At 33.3% G+C, this 20,515-nt stretch overlaps 1 protein-coding gene across 3 annotated transcripts; it reads left to right on the forward strand.

Moving 5' to 3' along the window:
• Positions 1–7,489: 7,489 nt before the first annotated feature.
• On the forward strand, positions 7,490–18,321 carry LOC133577371 (forkhead box protein H1). 3 transcript variants are annotated; one of them, XM_061931124.1, is made up of 6 exons: positions 7,490–7,690; positions 9,966–10,146; positions 12,834–12,971; positions 14,847–15,008; positions 15,088–15,183; positions 17,405–18,321. In XM_061931124.1, the coding sequence occupies exons 4-6, from the start codon at positions 14,892–14,894 to the stop codon at positions 17,855–17,857; spliced, it is 666 nt and encodes a 221-aa protein (XP_061787108.1). In that variant the 5' UTR covers positions 7,490–7,690; positions 9,966–10,146; positions 12,834–12,971; positions 14,847–14,891; the 3' UTR covers positions 17,858–18,321. The 3 variants fall into 3 exon arrangements, with proteins under 3 accessions (XP_061787108.1, XP_061787106.1, XP_061787107.1); XM_061931122.1 differs by having other exon boundaries at positions 9,984–10,146; XM_061931123.1 differs by lacking the exon at positions 12,834–12,971 and having other exon boundaries at positions 9,984–10,146.
• Positions 18,322–20,515: the final 2,194 nt, after the last annotated feature.

Here is a 20,515-nt window from a genome sequence, read left to right on the forward strand (position 1 = left end):
CATGTACAGTAGATGGCAGTATTGTCCTGTTTAAGAGTGTCACAACATTGCTGTTTACGGCAGACAAACTGCTTTACGGTAGACGAAAACGTGACTGCTGTTGTTGTGTGTTGTTGCCGTGCTGGGAGGACGTTAATGAAACTGCCTAACAATAAACCTGGAGGGGGCGTGGCCTCCAGCTCCGCCTGAATTTCGGGAGATTTTCGGGAGAAAATTTGTCCCGGGAGGTTTTCGGGAGAGGCGCTGAATTTCGGGAGTCTCCCGGAAAATCCGGGAGGGTTGGCAAGTATGAGGTTTGTTTTTTTATTTCTCTTTGCTATTTGGGCTTATTGGACCCTAATTAGAATAAAAACTAAGAATCATCTTTTGATATGACGTACTTAGTCCATAAGTACACAAACGTGTACTTCATGTTTAATGACATGCTAATTCTTATTTTTACACTTTTCTTTTTCCCAAAATCCATTGTATGTTATACTCTTCTGACACCACCAGATGGCAGTATAAGTGTCCACATAAGTGGCCATAAGACCCCAATTCAGTAGTGTACACAATTTTGGAAATAAGAGCTAAAAGGTGCTGTCCACGCATGTGGCCACTAAGCCTTTAGAGGTAAAGTAGGAAACAGAGGCATTACCGGATTTCACAAGGGGATACTTTACTCTACACTAATAATAATAATATCATTATATGACAACAAGCGCTACTTTTGATACGGTTGTATGTCAACAAGACGGCGTCAGAAGAGCAGGAAGTGAACTTGATATCAACTAGAAGGAGGCAACATCACACAGCAAACAACGCATACACACTACTACTACTACTACTACTATGGGGGAATAACGAACAACAAGTTAATGATCAGAGTGGCGAGCCTGCAGTCCGACAATACCCAGTTTGTTTGTGGACAGGAAGACTACAGCATTCAATCTCCTTATGAAACAATCCGGTGGACGGATTCAACAGAGCTGCCGTATCTGCCGGCAAACTGCCGGTCTGAGACACAGTCGAGCAGTGAGTTCAAACGCCGGCCGAGTCATACCAAAGACTATACAAATTAGACTAATTACCTCCCTGCTTGGCACTCAGCATCAAGGGTTGGAATTGGGGGGTTAAATCACCGCAAATGATTCCAGGGCGCAGCCACCGCTGCTGCTCACTGCTCCCCTCAACTCCCAGGGGGTGATCAAGAGTGATGAGTCAAATGCAGAGAATAATTTCGCCACACTTAGTGTTTGTGTGACAATCATTGGTACTTTAACTTAACATGGCCGTGGTGCGTTCAAGGACACTCGATTAAAGTAAGAAACAGAGGCATTACCAGATTTCACAAGGAGATACTTTACTCTACACCAATAATAATATCATTATATGACAACAAACGCTACTTTTCATACCAAAGACTATAAAAATGGGAGCCATTACTTCCCTGCTTGGCACTCAGCATCAAGGGTTAGAATTGGGGGGTTAAATCACCAAAAATGATTCCCGGGCGCAGCCACCGCTGCTGCTCACTGCTCCCCTCACCTCCCGGGGGGTGGAACAAGGGTATGGGTCAAATGCAGAGGGTAGTTTCACCACACTTAGTGTGTGTGTGACTATCATTAGTACTTTAACTTTAACTTAACATGCACACTCTGCTCTCATGAAACATCTTATATTTAAAGGGTTTGTTTTTTTAAGTAATGCAATAAGTACTCCCCATTTATTAAAGAGTACTTCCATCAGTAATTCAATTACTTTTTCTGCAAAGTAATGAGTAACCATAATGCATTACTTTTTAAAAGTCATTTTCCAAACACTGCTGGTGGTGATTTCTACTCGACTTCACGCTGTGAAGTAAAGGAAAACTTGACAGATTTTTAAACACTTTCAAGTGCATAAAGACAAGTTATATGATTATTTAAATTCATGTTTTGGCCACTTTATATTGAAATTGTGCATTTTTAATACAGGGACTGACTCTATGAGTGGGGCCCTTTTGGATTCCTGATAAGTTCAGTGTTAGTTTGTTTTTTAAAACTATCATTGGTCATGAAATAATAATGAATCAAAATCAATATTGTTCCAATTACTTCACATCAAATACAGAACAAATTGTTTTTGTTAATTTTGTGTTTTTGCCATGAAATTTTTTTTTTTTTTTTTTTGGACAAAAAGGGCACAAAACATAATTTTTACTTAATATCGACAAATAAACCTAAAGTTGATTTAGAGATTTAAACGGGGAAAAAATGTTTTGATGCTATTATGTCGCCATCTAGTGGACAACATAAGTAATTCAGGTCAATGACCTTTGATTATGTTCTAAATGGAAGTATGCAAAGCATTCACTTATATGACCAAATGCAAACAACCTTACCTAGTCATGGTGGGGGGAAAAAACCGAAAAAAAACATGGTCACACGTAACACAATCTGCTCACTGAACCTTGTGGACATTATTAAAATAGTTTGCACCAATTCAAAATTACAACAATTTAAATCCATTACAAAGCATGATGGGAATATTGTTCCATGACTATATATATATATATATATATATATATATATATATATATATATATATATATATATATATATATATATATATATATATATATATATATATATATACACACACATTTTATTTTATTTGAATTCAATTAATTATATATCCATTATATTAATATAATATGTACACATTTATATGTATAGGATATATATGTGTCGTTATTTTTATATATATATATATATATATATATATATATATAATATTGATAAATTAATATTATTAATAAATACATAAAAAAAACAACCTGCAAACAAATAAAACATGCACAGTAAATGAAAAAACATATAGTGTAAATGGGAAAAAAAACAAAAAAACAAACAAAAAAAAACAAACAAAAAAAATAAATAAAATATATATATATATGTACATACATATACTGTATATATGATTATTTTTTGTTTGTTTGTGTTTGTTTTTTCCCGTTTACACTATGTTTTTTCATTTATTGTGCATGTTTTATGTTGTATATATATTATTTTTTTATTGTTTGCACAGTAAATAAAAAAACAGTGTAAACGGGAAAAAAAATAAATGAATAAATAAATCAACAACAAAAAACAAACAAACAAACAAAACAAAACAAAATATATATATATATATATATATTTTTTTTTTTTTTCCCCCGTTTACACTATGTGTTTTTTCATTTACTGTGCATGTTTTATTCGTTTGCAGGTTGTTTTTTTTAATGTATTTATTATTTATTAATTCAGGCAGTCGGCCTGAATTGACCAGGGACAATTTGACCTGTGACCTTTGAGCCAAATCAATATTCCCCTGACGTGATGATGCTTCTTATCTCCTGCAGTGGAGAGGCACTTGCTAAAATGAACATTGTTTGAATCCACTCTGGACAAAATGATAGGAAGAAGACTGTTACAGGGATCAATATTCACAATGGACTACTTCCAGTGAGCGAGGGCCTCGTGTCCCAAATAAGGCGATCGTATCTCCACCGCCTCGGAATGAGATTCCCTTTCCCCTTTTTGTCCCCGCTCACAAGTCTTCCCACTGACGGCAGCGAGTGTTTGTCTGGTCCTGGCCGAGCGGCAACAAAGGCGGGGTCATCGGTCCAGGGGGGGCCACGTCTTCAGCCTGGCGTCCGTCCAACTGCACGCGTCACATGATCACCCACCCACGTTCTAGCGCTTGCCATCCCCGGGAATGTGCAAAGTGTGAGGTTGGCGAACGAATCGAGTCTTTCGGACGTCTCTTTGAAGTGAGCCGTTGGTCATGCACACGCACATTTAGCGTCGGCAGTCGGAATAAAAAATGAGTTAAAGAAAATTTAGCAGCACTTTTTTGAAGTATATTTTTTAATTAATATTATTTCATATATATTTCTTAAATGATTAGTATTTTTTCTATTTATTTAATTTAATTGAACTGACGGATTAACCACTACGGGGTGTAATTATTGCATTACTTTTAAAAAACATATAAGATGTTTCATGAGAGCAGAGTGTGCCTGTTGCTAAATGACGTGTGACACTGCAGCATTAGCTCGGCTGTGGTTGTTAGCTCAGATTGGCAGTTTGCCAGCAGATACGGCAGCTCTGTTGAATCCTTCCACTGGATTGTTTCATAAAGAAATTTAATGCTGTAGTCTCCTTGTCCACAAACCAACTGGGCATTGTCGGATTGCAGGCTTGTCACTTCAGTCATCGAATTGTTGCTCATTATTCCCCCATAGTAGTAGTAGTAGTAGTAGTAGTGTGTGTATTTGAATTCTCTTTTCGGGTTCATTATTCTAAAGCACAAGTGTCAAACTAAAGGCCCAGGGCCAGATCTGTGCCGCCACGGTATTCAATATGGTCTTCCACATCATTTAATGTGGCCTGTGACGTCATTCAAAGTTGTCTCCTCCGCCATCTAACAGGGTCCGCGTCGTCATTTAAATTGACCTGCCACGTCATTTAAGTGGCCTGTGACGTCATTCAATGTTGTCTGCCTCGCCATTTAATAGGGTCCGCAGTCATTTAATGTGGCCTGCCACATCAATTAAAGAGGCCTGCCACATCATTTAATGTGGCCTGCCATGTCATTTAACGTGGTCTGTCATGTCAATTAATGTTGCCTTCCACGTCATTAAAATGGCCTGCCACATCATTTGATGTGGTCCGCCATATCATTTGATGTGGCCTGCCACATCATTTTATTTGGTCCGCCATATCATTTGAAATGGCCTGCTACGTCATTTAATGGGGTACGCCATATCATTTAATTTGGCCTGCCACATCATTTAATGGGGTCCGCCCTATCATTTAATATGGCCTGCCATATCATTTAATGTGGCCTGCCACGTGGTCTACCATGTAGTTTAATGTGGCCTGTCACATCATTTAATGGGGTCCGCCATATCATTTAAATTTGGCCTGCCATATCATTTAACGTGGTCCGCCATCTCATTTAATGTGGCCTGCCACATCATTTAATGGGGTACACCATATCATTTAAATTGGCCTGCCACATCATTTACTGGGGTCCACCCTATCATTTAATATGGCCTGCCACATCATGTAATGTGGCCTGCCACATCATGTAATGTGGCCTGCCACATCATGTAACGTGGCCTGCCACATGGTCTAATGTAGTTTAAGGTGGCCTGCCACATCATTTAATGGGGACCGCCTTCTCATTTAAGGTGGCCTGTCACACCATTTAATAGGGTCTGCCATATCAATTAATGTTGCCTTCCACGTCATTAAAGTAGACTGCCATATCATTTGATGTGTCCGGCCACATCATTTAATTTGGTCCGCCATATCATTAACGTGGCCTGTCACATCATTTAATGTGCCCTGCCACATCATTTAATGGGGTTCGCCATATCATTTAAAGGTGGCCTGCCACGTCATTTAATGTGGTCCGCCGTATCGTTTAAAGTGGACTGCCACATCATTTAATAGGGTCTGCCATATCAATTAATGTTGCCTTCCACGTCATTAAAGTAGACTGCCACATAATTTGAAGGGGTCCACCATATCATTTGAAGTGGCCTGCCATGTCATTTAATTTGGTCCGCCATATGATTTAATGTGGCCTGCCACGCCATTTAATGGGGTTCGCCATATAATTTAAAGTCGTCTGCCACATCATTTAATAGGGTCTGCAATGTCAATTAATTTTGCCTTCCACATCATTAAAGTGGCCTGCCACATAATTTGAAGTGGTATGCCATATCATTTAATGTTGCCTGCCATATCATTTAATGTTGCCCGCCATATCATTTAAAGTGGCCTGCCACGTCATTTAATGGGGTCCGTCATGTCATTTTTAAAATGTCCTCCTTTTTATCGTGGTTTTATTCCTACTTTTAATATCCAATGATGCATTTTAATTGTAATTATGTGTGTGTTTATTTGCTATATTATCCCGTGATTGTTCCCTCAAATAAGCAGTTAAAAATAATCAAGAGCCAGTCTTTTGAACGGCTTTTTGAAATGAACAGCTCCTCCAAACCAGAGAGCCATAAATCCCAACAATTTGAAAGTGTTGATGATTCATAACCTCCTGGGAACAATAGTAAATAGGATTGTGCTGATTTACAGGCCTGAAGTCACCTCACACGGGAACACTTGGCCAAGTCATCTCTTGTTAAAGAGCTTTTAGCGCCATGCATGCAAGTGCCTGAAACACACACAGCATCAATTCATAGCTCATTAATCCCCTTTGTTTATTAAACCCCTTTATTTATCACATTAGCAATAGGTGAAACATGTGTGTGTGTGTGGGGGGGGGGGGGGGGTCCCAAGGGATGGCTGAAGACCACTCAGGGAAATAAGGAATTCAAATGATCGTGATGTATATTTGTACAAGTCTGACCTCTATTGGTCAGAAAACGTCATCGCCTGTCACTTTTAAACAGGAAATCTGCATATTGAAGCAATCTGTTGTTAATTTACAGTGCTTGTTTATTGTTACATATGGTACATAGTCAAATTAACGTGCATATATATATTTATATATATATACACATACATGTATACACACATGTATATATATATATATATATAAATATATATATATATATATATATATATATATATATATATATATATATATATATATATACATATACATATACACATACATATGTATATACAAACCCCGTTTCCATATGAGTTGGGAAATTGTGCTAGATGTAAATATAAACGGAATACAATGATTTGCAAATCATTTTCAACCCATATTCAGTTGAATATGCTACAAAGACAACATATTTGATGTTCAAACTCATAAACATTTTTTTTTTTTTTTTGCAAATAATCATTAACTTTAGAATTTGATGCCAGCAACACGTGACAAAGAAGTTGGGAAAGATGGCAATAAATACTGATAAAGTTGAGGAATGCTCATGTATTAATTACACAATTACAGTTTAACAACACTGTGAGGGTTAGAAATAAATAAATAGTTGTTTTTTAAATACCTTAATGTCATTGTTACACATCCCGCACACTCCTAAAAAACTAACAAAATAAGGCATTTCAATGCAATTTGATAATTAACAACCAATTGAGATATTTACATTTCAATATAAAACTAAATAAAATACAATCCACATAGAAACAAAACCTGTTAAAGAAAAAACAAGTTGAAATAATTGACAAAAGTAATTTAAAAAGCCTAATAATTCGGCTTCTCTAAAAGAAATGCATCCAATAAAGACAGACTAAAGATAAAGGCTGTATGGATAAAGTAGCCTATATTCTATTAATACTTTTAAATTGCATTTATTTAACTTTAGGAAGAATTTCATGTGTATTATAAATTATACTTTTTTCCATATTTGTACTTTTGGGATACATTGTATTTTATCTCTGCCTAGAAATATTATTTCATTAACATATTGACACTGCCAAATAATATTTATTTACATTTGTTGATCTGCTGGCGCGGAACGATGACGACATTACTCTCGAGCGCATGCGTACAGTTGACATGGTCTACTTGCCTAACGAAGACATTAAAGCCGGTGTTAATGAGATATCGAAAGGTCTAATTTGGTAAGAGTTTACTGAAAATGTGTCACGTTTTATAAGAAGTAACATTGAGTTACTTAAGCATTTCAACTCGATTAAAACTGAACATCGCCACTGCCAGAAAAAAGAAACTCCTGAGCGCATGCGTAGAGGTGAGTAAATCTACTTGTTTTACGAGGATAATCCGGTGTTAATGATCTTCTTAAAGGTCTAATTCGGTAATTAGTTCAGTGAAGATGTATCACATCTGGTAAGAAAGTAATATTAAGTCCTTAAAGCCTTTTAACATTGTTAAAACTGAACTGTGAAGCATCGACGTTCGCCTCACCCACCTGTTGATGAAAGCCTCCATGTTGTGCAATGTCGTTTACCAGCAGCAGAGGGCGGGAGAGAGCTCACTACTCGATCACATCGCAAGCGTTGAGGAAAACTCCTGTAAATAAAATGCGTAAAACAGATTTTTTTTTGTTTGGTATGATTAAAAAAGATTCGTCATTTTTAATCAAACATTTTATAAATATTTATTGTTAATTAGAACCCATATTAAAATATTTTCAAACATTTTATTTTATTCATTAGTTATTAAGTGTCATTAAAGGTGTGCGGCTTGTATAAAATGCATTTTATGCGTAAAACACACACACACACACACACACACACATATATATATATATATATATATATATATATATATATATATATATATATATATATATATATTGGTAATTGTAATCAATATTACATGGTTTTTTTTGCGTTAAACACATTTTTATTTTGTTCTGATTTAAAAAAAGATTATATATATATATATATATATATATATTTTTTTTTTTTTAAATCACAACAGAATAAAAATGTGTTTGACGCAAAATAAAACATTTAATATTGATTACAATTACCAATATATATATACATTAAAATATTACAAATATTTTTTAATATTGGTTAAAATTAACACTAAATATTTGTAAAATTTTTGAAAACATTGTTATTTTTAAAATGACCATAAATCATAACAAAAAAAAATCTGTAGTGCATTCAGGCGTTTTCCATGACACTTCAAAAATAAAGAATAAAATAAACTTTTTATAAATATATAAATATTGATTACGATTAACATTTTGGGTATTTTTTTTATTTTTTGACACCTAAATAATAATGTATATGTCTGTCTATCTGTGTTGGCCCTGCGATGAGGTGGCGACTTGTCCAGGGTGTACCCCGCCTTCCGCCCGATTGTAGCTGAGATAGGCTCCAGCGCCCCCCGTGACCCCAGAGGGAATAAGCGGTAGAAAATGGATGGATATTAAAATAGTTAAAATAAAAAACATTGATTAAAATTACCGATATATATATATATATATATATATATATATATATATATATATATATACATCGGTAATTTTAATCAATATTTTTATTTTTAAAATTACCTATATATATATATATATATATATATATATATATATATAGGTAATGTTTATCAATATATATATATATTTTTTTAAATATTTTAATATATACATTATTATTTAGGTGTTAAATAATAATAAAAAATACCAAACATTTTAATTGTAATCAATATTTATATATTCATAAAAAGTTTATTTTATTCATTATTTTTGAAGTGTCATGGAAAACGCCTGAATGCACTCCAGATGTTTTTTGTTTTGATGTATTGTCATTTTAAAAACAAAAACGTTTTCAAAAATGTAAAAAATATTTAGTGTTAATTATAACCAATATTAAAAAATATTTTACATACTTTAATTTTATTAATTATTCATCAAGGGTCATTAAAGACTTAAAACATAGCGTAAAACATATTTTGTTATGATTTAAAAAAATATATATTGTTAATTTGAATTAATATTAGATTTTTTATTTTGCGTAGAACACATTTTTATTTTGTTATTATTTTAAATATATATACATTGTCAATTGTAATAAACTTTTCTTTTTTTTTTTTAAATAATTTGTTGTGTCCATTATTTATTAGGTGTCATAGAAGAAATAGAATGCGGGGGGAAAAGTACTGAAACGGATATAATTAGTTGAAGTCACCGTGACTTAAATAACTCCTTTAATTCCTCAATAATGCGGTAAATGTAACACAGAGTGAACATTGTTTTATCTTGCAGTTTTCTCTAACGTGCAGCAAAACACCATAAAACGAACGAAACAGGAAAATGCTACAAATTGAAACAATCTGCAAAATTAAAAAAAACAAATGCAAAATAAAAATGCTGCAAATGCCAACAAAACAACTGCATGAGAGAAATGCTGCAAGTTGACGGAAAACCAGGGGGCGCCAGAACTACACTACTCTAAGATGAGCATTTATATCTTGTAGCATTTTCTTGTGGCATGTGTTTCATAGTGTTTGGACGTTGCTGCACAATCGCCATCATAGTGTTTTCATCTCAGCGGCTCGTCCCTTTGCAGAAAGAAACCCATTAGCGCGAACAAAGGCCGCGTTAAAGGAGGTAACGGCCGCTGGAATGTGACGACGACCTGCGGCGCTCGATGACAACAAACGTTTTTGAAAGAAAGGAGGAAAGCATCGCGGCAGTTTGCACCTCATCAGAGCTGCAGACAGAAGATTACGGTAAATACACACACAGTATGCTTGTTTACATTGCACTGCATGTAAAACTGCAAATATATATTAAAAAAAAAAAACTACCAATACGATATTTACAGTCATCACAAATTAAGTGCATCAAATTAATCCTTTATTCTGATGTCATAGTAAAGGAATTGCAATGATATTGTTCAACTTTATTTTACTGAACTCCATGACAGTATTAGTAGTTTTTTAAGTGCATTACTTTAAAATATTTATATTATTATATATATCATAATTACATCTCGAATAATAACACTAAATATATTAAAAAACATGTATAATGGCAATTTTATTTTATTTCAGTGAAATATAAACACCTTAAAAATATATTTTATAGTGCAAAACTAGGTGACTTTTTTAATATTGTTTTAAAAAAAAAAATATATATATATATATATATATATATATATACATACAGTATATTGGTATTTTTATTTTGAATATTTTATTGTATCCATTATCATTTAGGTTTTAAACAATTAAAAAATACAAATATTGTTAATTCTAATCAATATATATATTTTTATGAAAAGTTTATTTTATTCATTATTTCTCAAGTGTCATGGAAAACTTTGCCTGAATGCACTACAGATTTTTTTTGTTATGATTTATTGTAATTTTTAATCAAAAATGTAAAAAAATATATTTATTGTTCATTTTAACCAATATTAAAACATTTTTTATTTTATGTTGTTCATGCTTTATCAAGTGTAAAATTGTGTTAAAAATATATACATATATATATATATATATATATATATATATATATATATATATATATATATATATATATATATATATATATATACACACATATATATATATATATATATATATACACACACACATATATATATTTATATATACATATATATATATATATATATATATATATATATATATATATATATATATATATATATATATATATATATATTCATCAGATTGAATCCCACATTATTATTATTACATGTAAAATTATTTTACTGAATTCCATGTAAGTATGTGTATTTTTTGAAGTACAGTACTTAAAAAAACATATGTGTTTTTATATTTACAATATATATCATAATTACATTTCAAATTATAATAACAGTAAAATATAAAATATATTTATAATGGCAATTTATTTTTTAGTTTGCTTAAATACAAACACCTTAAAACACATTTTATTAGGAAAGTGAAGTGAAGTGAATTATATTTATATAGCGCTTTTCTCTAGTGACTCAAAGCGCTTTACATAGTGAAACCCAATATCTAAGTTACATTTAAACCAGTGTGGGTGGCACTGGGAGCAGGTGGGTAAAGTGTCTTGCCCAAGGACACAACGGCAGTAACTAGGATGGCGGATGCGGGGATCGAACCTGCAACCCTCAAGTTGCTGGCACGGCCGCTCTACCAACCGAGCTATACCGCCCCAGAAGGGAAAAACTAGGGGGAATTTATTTTTATTTTTAATATGAATGTTTTCCTGTCAAATTTAATCCAACATTAGTATGGCATATAACCTTATTTTACTAAACTTCATTTGACTGAATTACATGAAAGTGACTGTAAAAATTTTTTTTGAAATTGTTTCACATTTTTTTAGTTCACTGAATAAAAAACTTTAAATACACATTTTATATTGCAATATTTTTTTGGGATTGTTTTTAATATTATTTTTCTGTGAAACGTAATCCGACATTATTATTACTTCAATTTTTTTTTTTACTGAACTCCATGAAAATACTAGTTTAAAAAAAAAATATATATTTATATTATAATGTAATTTTTATATAATATAAATATAAATACCTTAAATATACATATTTAATATGTATAAATACATATCAATATTTGTATTATTATTTTTAATATTCTTTTTCTGTTATATTTAATTCAACGTTATTATTACTTAACAATTATTTTACTAAACTCCACGAAAGTACTCGTAAAATATATATATATATAAAAAATACTTAACTACAAACACCTTAAATATACATTTTATATTGCAAAATAGTTTTTAATTATTTTTAATATTTTAAAAATATTTTTAATATTCTTTTTCTATTAATTTAATCCAACGTTATTACTTGTAAAATTATTAAAACTTCATGAAAGTACTAGTAAATATATATATATATATATATATATATATATATATATATATATATATATATATATATATATATATATATATATTATTTTGTTATTTCACTGTAATAATAACAGATTAAAAACATTTCATACGGCAAAAATAGGTAAAAAGAAAAAAAAATGTAGTATTCTTTTTTTCCCTGTCACTTTTAATTGGGCATTATTATTCCATGTATAATTATTTTAATGAACTCCATGAAAGTAGTACTAAAAAAAAAACAACTGTATTTTTAAATGTTTTTAAATATTTTTTCTGTCAAATTTAACCCCACATTATTATTACAGATGACATTATTTTGAAATACAAATAATAAAGCTAGTCCTTACAACGTACTGTATATTAATGTTTAAAATTCTGTATAATAGCATATTATGAGGATGTAATATACAGCATAAATGAAAAAAGTAAAGCCAGTTTCTCCACCTTTGCATGCAAATGAGAGCTGCAGCTCCGCTCCGTCGTTGCCTTGTTTTGTACGACCTGTGTTGTGTTTTTAACGCGCTTTCCTGCACGCCGCACAAAGGAACGGGGATCAGCAGGGATGCAAACGCCGACGAGCGTCGGCTTTGACGTGCAAACACTTGCGGCGCGATGAGACGGCTCATCGGAATGTCCGCTCTCCCTGTCCCCGCACCAAAGAAACAGCGGCAGGTTGCGACAGGTAGATGGAAACGCACACCTGGGGGTTATTTTGCAATCAGCTTGACGGTGTGTTTGTTGTCAAGTCATTTTCTGCCGGTGACTGTTGTCAAATGTGGTTCAATGTCAAAAAGGCAGTCGATCCTATACAAATATTCCATTCAAAAATGGCTATTTTTAAAAAGAGGGTATTACTTTGTTTGACGGGCACTAGGAGTGAGATAATCATTTTAAAATGTTTATTATTTGTGCTTCTTCTCAGCTGCATCACTCTGAAGGCTGTTTCAAATATTTAAGTGGCTTTATTCATCAACATAACAATATTTACCATACATACCGCTCATCTTAAATTGGCATTTTTTCAATGGAACTCTTGTATTGGACCTTGTAAACATGTCAAAAAGGCAGTCGATCCTATACAAATGTTCCATTCAAAAATGGCCATTTTTAAAAAGAGGGTATTAGTTAGTTTGACGGACACTAAGAGAGAGATAAACATTTTAAAAATGTTTATTGTGGTGCTTCTTCTCAGCTGCATCACACTGAAGGCTGTTTCAAATATTTAGGTGGCTTTATTCAGCGACATAACAATATTTACCATACGTACCTCTCATCTTAAATTGGCATTTTTTCAATGGAACTCTTGTATTGGACCTTGTAAACATGTCAAAAAGGTAGCTGATCCTATACAAATGTTCCATTCAAAAATGGCCATTTTTAAAAAGAGGGTATTAGTTAGTTTGACGGACACTAGGAGAGAGATAATCATTTAAAAATGTTTATTGTTTGTACTTCTTCTCAGCTGCATCACACTGAAGTCAGTTTCAAATATTTAGGTGGCTTTATTCATCAACATAACAACAATATTTACCATACGTACCGCTCATCTTAAAATGGCATTTTTTTCAATGGAACTCTTGTATTGGACCTTGTAAACATTTCAAAAAGGCAGTCGATCCTATACAAATGTTCCATTAAAAAATGGCCATTTTTAGAAAGAGGGTATTAGTTAGTTTGACGGACACTAAGAGAGAGATAAACATTTTAAAAGTGTTTATTGTGGTGCTTCTTCTCAGCTGCATCACTCTGAAGGCTGTTTCAAATATTTAAGTGGCTTTATTCATCAACATAACAATATTTACCATACATACCGCTCATCTTAAATTGGCATTTTTTCAATGGAACTCTTGTATTGGACCTTGTAAACATGTCAAAAAGGCAGTCGATCCTATACAAATGTTCCATTCAAAAATGGCCATTTTTAAAAAGAGGGTATTAGTTAGTTTGACGGACACTAAGAGAGAGATAAACATTTTAAAAATGTTTATTGTGGTGCTTCTTCTCAGCTGCATCACACTGAAGGCTGTTTCAAATATTTAGGTGGCTTTATTCATCAACATAACAACAATATTTACCAAACATGCCTCTCATCTTAAAATGGCATTTTTTCAATGGAACTCTTGTATTGGACCTCATAAAAATGTCAAAAAGGCAGTCGATCCTATACAAATGTTCCATTCAAAAATGGCCATTTTTAAAAAGACAATATTAGTTAGTTTGACGGGCACTAGGAGTGAAATAATAATTTAAAAATGTATATTGTGGTTCTTCTTCTCAGCTGCATCACACTGAAGGCTGTTTCAAAAATTTAAGTGGCTTTATTCGTCAACATAACAACAATATTTACCAAACATGCCTCTCATCTTAAAATGGCATTTTTTCAATGGAACTCTTGTATTGGACCTTACAAAAAAGTGTGTTTATCTACATTTTGGAACAGGTTTGCTTTTGTTGTGTACTTAAAAAAAAAAAAACCAAGACATGCTGATGAGCTGCACTAACGACACATTTGAGTGTGAATGGCTGCCCATTAAGAACCCTCCTTTTGTCCCGGCAGCTCTTATAAAGCCCAGCCTACCTGAGAGGGTCCAGACTGTCCACCATGCAGACCACCAGAGACAAGTCCCCGGGCGACGTGTTCCAAAGGAGCACCACCAACTTGGCCAGGATCGCCGTCATCCTGCAGGCCGCGCCGGACAAAATGCTCACCTTTGCACAGGTAAAAGAACAAAACTTTAGTTTTTTTCAGGACAAAACTTTTTGTGCTCACTTCCTTTTCTCCTTTCCCGCCTGGGAAGTTGATGGACAGGCTGGCGCCGCTCCTACCGGGAGACAGGAAGTCCGTGGACAACAACATCAGGGTGTGTTTGTCCATCAACAATTGTTTTGTCAAGGTAAGGACCGCACAAGTCATGCTTTTATTTTGAAGGGTGAACAGTGAAACAGAACCACGATAAGCATGAAAAACATTGACAGCGCTAATAAATTAAATAAACTGCATTTTCTAGTATTCAAGTATCATTATCACTGGAGGACGATGCAAACACGTCCCATGCAGGCATGCTGATAGGTGAGCTAGCCGCTAAGTTGGCTTGAAACAAGAGAAGAAATGAGCGCATCGAAGTGCAGCTGCAGCAGGATGTTAACAAAATAAGAGTCTCGAGAGAGTACGATATAACAGGCTTATAAATACATCCATAAATTGGTGGCGTCGATACCAAGGGTAGTATCGGTATTTTATCGATACATGTTGTTGAGTAGATGTTGTTGTTTACTTCTTGGCTTTGTTTTGATCAGACAGTTGTATGTCATGACAGAAAGCAGTTTTATGATGGTGTCAAAAAAGTTACAGTTAAGACATGGTATCCGTGTTGGTAGCGGTATCAGTCATCAATGATCGGCAGCGTAAGACCCAAATCGAAACACTAACCTAATTTTTGTGGGGGTTTTTTTTTTTCATTTGCGATACCCACAAGCCATGATATTTCATTAAGTTAAGCTCGTGCGGACACGTTTGTTACCGGATTCCTTTGAATACCTGAAAACGTTGTGTGTATAAATGGACACTTGTTTGTATTGACCAATGTGCCGTTTTGGTCTGTGATATTAATCGATTCATTATTATGTGCGTCTAGCTGCTGTGCTACTGTGTGCTTAGCTGTGGTGTAGCTGCTAGCTCCTCGTAGCCCAGCGTGTTTCCCCTTTTCCAGACCACTTGGAAGAAATAGAAGAAATGGTGTGCTTGTTGGAGGACATTAAGATGTTAGCTGGGCTGTAGACTGCCGTATCGCACATTTTACACGCAAGTCGATATCAGCCAATACTTGTTTCTTTGCTGATATCCGACCGATACTTGTTTTTTGCTAATATCAGACCGATACTTGTTTCTTTGCTGATATCCGACCAATACTTGTTTTTTGATAATATCTGACCGATACTTGTTTTTTTGCTGATATCAGACGATACTTGTTTTTTGCTAATATCAGACCGATACTTGTTATTTTGCTGATATCAGACCGACACTTGTTTCTTTGCTGATATTGACCGATACTTTTTTTTTTGCTGATATTAGACCGACACTTGTTTCTTTGCTGATATTGACCGATACTTGTTTTTTAATTATGTCAGACGATACTTGTGTTTTTAATGATATCAGACCGATACGTTTTTTGCTAATATCAGACCGATGCTTTTTTTCTGATATCAGACCGATACTTTTTAACTGATATCAGACGATACTTGTTTTTTTCTGATATCAGATCGACACTTGTTTCTTTGTTGATATCAAACAGATACTTGTTTTTTATGATATCAGACCGATACTTGTTTTTTTCCCCAATATCAGACAATACTTGTTTTTTTGCTAATATCAGATCGATACTTGTTTTTTTGCTGATATTAGACCGACACTTGTTTCTTTGCTGATATCGACCGATACTTGTTTTTTTGCTACTATCAGACCAATACTTGTTTTTTTTGCTAATATCAGATACTTGTTTTTTTTGCTAATATCAGACGATACTTTTTTGCTGATATCAGACCGATTCTTGTTTTTCTGCTGATATCAGACCGATACTTGTTTTTTTGCTAATATCAGACCGATATTGTTTTTTGCTGATATCAGACCGATACTTGTTTTCTTGCTAATATCAGACGATACTTGTTTTTTTGCTGATAGCAGACCGATACTTGTTTTTTTTATTAATATCAGACCGACACTTGTTTCTTTGCTGATATCAGACCGATACTTTTTTTTTAATGATATCAGACCGATACTTGTTTTTTTGCTGATATCAGACGATACTTGCTTTTTTGCTAATATCAGACTGATACTTGTTTTTTTGCTGATATTAGACTGACACTTGTTTCTTTGCTGATATCAGACTGACACTTGTTTCTTTGCTGATATCTGACCGAATTCTTGTTTTTTTGCTGATATTAGACCGATACTTGTTTTTTTGCTGGTATCAGACCGGCATCGTAGGCAGACACTCTTTGTGTGATGTTGATATGGGAAAAGGTGTGGCTGCTGTAGATGACTATTAGGTACGTTGGAGGAAATGTTGGCTGTAGGCAACCCCCCGAGCTTGTCAACATCTGTTGTCCCTCCCTCAGATTCCAATGGACCCCAACTCTGTGGACAGCAGGAGAAATTTCTGGAAGCTGGACCTGGGTCAGATCAGCAGTAAAATGGTGCGCCGTCACTTTAAGAACCTCCTGGACTTCTTCCCAGAGCTGGCCCCCGGTGGGGGGAACGCAGAGAATGTCCCCCAGCCCCCCGGGAAGAGACCCCGCGACTCGGTCCAGATCCGCTGCGAGGTCAAGTTCAGCAGCCCGTTCTCCATCGAGTCCCTCCTGAAGCGGGACAGCCCCGCCCCCGCGCGGCCCCAGAGGAGGGACCCCGAGGAGCGCTCCTTCACAGGAAGTCCAGCAGGGGGCAGCACCAGGGACAACTGGAGGACGCCAGTCCAGCCGGTCTTCCTGGCGTACCACAGACCGGGAGGCGGTCCGTACAGTCACCATCCTTACGCCGCCTTCGCCCATGATGCTCGCCGCTTACGTTTGTGACCACGCCCCTTTTTTTTTTTCAAGTCCAAGTTGCACTTTTCTACGTTTCATGTTGAAGATGCAGGACGTGTTTTTGTGTTCAGAAGCAGACCTGCACTATTTTTGTATTTATCGTTGCAGGCTCCGCCCCTTTTCCTTCTGGATTGTTGTTACCAAAATAAATGTTTGTTCAGCTCCTCATTGACCAAGTCAACCATTAACTTGATCACATCCGCTCCTGAGGAACATTAACTCAGTCTTAAGTCGCACAAACATTCCTCCTCCAGATAATATTCACTGCTTTGAGAAATTAAATGTTTAAAAATAGGATTTCAATGAAAATGTGTGTGAAACAGATTTGTATCTGGTTATAATCAAATATATATTTATATGTTCAACTTTGTTCTTTCAAACATTTAATTTTAGTCATTGTTTCTCAACGTGTCATGAAAAACGCCTGTGAATAAAATGCATTTTTTGCGAAAACCGATTTATTTTCTTTAAATGAAAAATGGAAGTTTTTCTTCATATTACATTTTTTATTTTGCGTAAAAAACATTTATATTTTGTAATGATTTTTAAAAAAATGTGATTAATTCTAATCAATATTTATATATATTTTTTTTAAGTTTATTTGAAATATTTTATTTCAGTCATTATTTCTCAAGTGTCATGGAAAACTGTAAATAAAATGTATTTTATGTGAAAACCCTTTTTTTAATTATTTAAAAAAATAGAAGTTATTTTTAATCAATATTTATTTTTTTATTTTTATTTTGCGTAAAAAATATTTGTATTTTGTTGATTAAAAAAATATTAATGTAATCAATATTTATATATTTTTTAAGTTTATTTTTAATATTTTCGTTTAGTCATTTCTCAAGTGTCATGGAAAACGCCTGTAAATTAAATGCATTTTATGCATAAAACCGATTTAAAAAAAATAGAAGTTATTTTTAATCAATATTTGTTTTTTTATTTTGTGTCAAAAACATTTTTTGTTGTTGATTAAAAAATATTGTTAATTGTAATCAGTATGTATAATTTTTTTTAAAGTTTATTTTAAATATTTTATTTTAGTCATTATTTCTCAAGTGTCATGGAAAACGCCTGTAAATAAAATGCATTTTATGCATAAAACCAACGTTTTTTGTTATGATTTTAAAAAAGTTATTTTTAATCAATATTATTTTTGTATTTTGTGTCAAAACATTTTTTTTTTGTTGATTAAAAAATTGTTAATTGTAATCAATATTTATATACATTTTTAAAAGTTCATTTTGAATATTTTATTTTATTCAATATTTCTCATGTGTCATGGAAAACGCCTGTAAATAAAATGCATTTTATGCAAAAAATTTGTTTAATGATTTAAAAAAATATAAGTTAATTTTTAATCAATATTTATATATTTTTTGCATAAAACACATTTTTATTTTGTTATGATTTTAAATTGTTATTGTTTATTCTAATCTTATTTATATATTTTTAAAGTTTATTTTAAATATTGTATTTGATGCATTATGTCTCAAGTGTCATGGAAAACGCATTTTATGCATAAAACCGATTTTTTTTATTTTTTATTTAAATAAAAAAATAGAAGTTATTTTTAATTAATTTTTTTTATTTTATTTTTGTGTAAAAAACTTTTTTTTGTTGATTAAAAAAAATGTAATCAGTTATATATATTTTAAAAGTTTATTTTAAATATTTAATTGTATTAATTATTCCTCAAGTGTCATGGAAAAGTCTTGTAAATAAAATGCATTTTATGCAAAAAACGTTTTTTTTGTTATTTTTTTTATTTAAATTTTTTTTTGTTATTTTTAATCAATATTTAATTTTTAATTTTGCGTAAAAAACATTTTTATTTTGTTGATTAAAAAAAACGTCCCACTCCCCCTAAAAAGTATCGGATGATATCATCTTGTATGTAAAACCTCTGATACAAGCAGTCCTGCAGCGTGTTTACTTGTGCAAAGCTGGACAGCCAGTTAGCATCTAAATGTCCTCCAACAAGCACACCATTTATCTATTTTAGTCATTTACAAAAGTTTAACATGCTACTAGTAGCAGCTAAGCACACAATAGCACTCAAGCTAGATGTACGTAATAATCATTGAACAATAAAACAGCACATTTGTCAATATAAACAAGTATTATAGTTGCATATTACTTCCACATACAAAGTCTTTAAGGAAGTATTAGAAAGTATCCAGTATCAAGCGTGTTCGCATCATTCAACTTATGAGCTTAACCTATTCAACACACACAAAAGTGACAAAAATTGGGACTTGTTATCGATTCCCAGGCACCAGGAATTGGTACCGGTATCGGTTCAAATTTCATCCCGACCTACTATTCGTACCTATCGGTGAAATGGTATCGGGACACCACTACAAAATGATACCAAAAACCGATTCCAGGTCAAAAACGTGTCCCAGATTTGCATCAGGATGTTTTTTATGCAGAGTCACAACATGCGTGTCTAAAAGGTCCAAGGGTTGGAAAAGAGGCGAAACCAACACGGTACACACACACCAGCTGTGTGGGAAAGCGTGTTGGAAGCCGTATCGTGTCGTCATGTGAGTCTTGCAGCGACTCTTTGCATTTCTGTGGTCGCACATTCTTCAAAAACTGAAAAATGCCAATTCTTGCTTGCACTTGACCCGCCTTGTC

This window comes from Nerophis lumbriciformis, linkage group LG37 (genome assembly GCF_033978685.3).
Source record: "Nerophis lumbriciformis linkage group LG37, RoL_Nlum_v2.1, whole genome shotgun sequence".
Lineage (NCBI taxonomy): Eukaryota > Metazoa > Chordata > Actinopteri > Syngnathiformes > Syngnathidae > Nerophis > Nerophis lumbriciformis.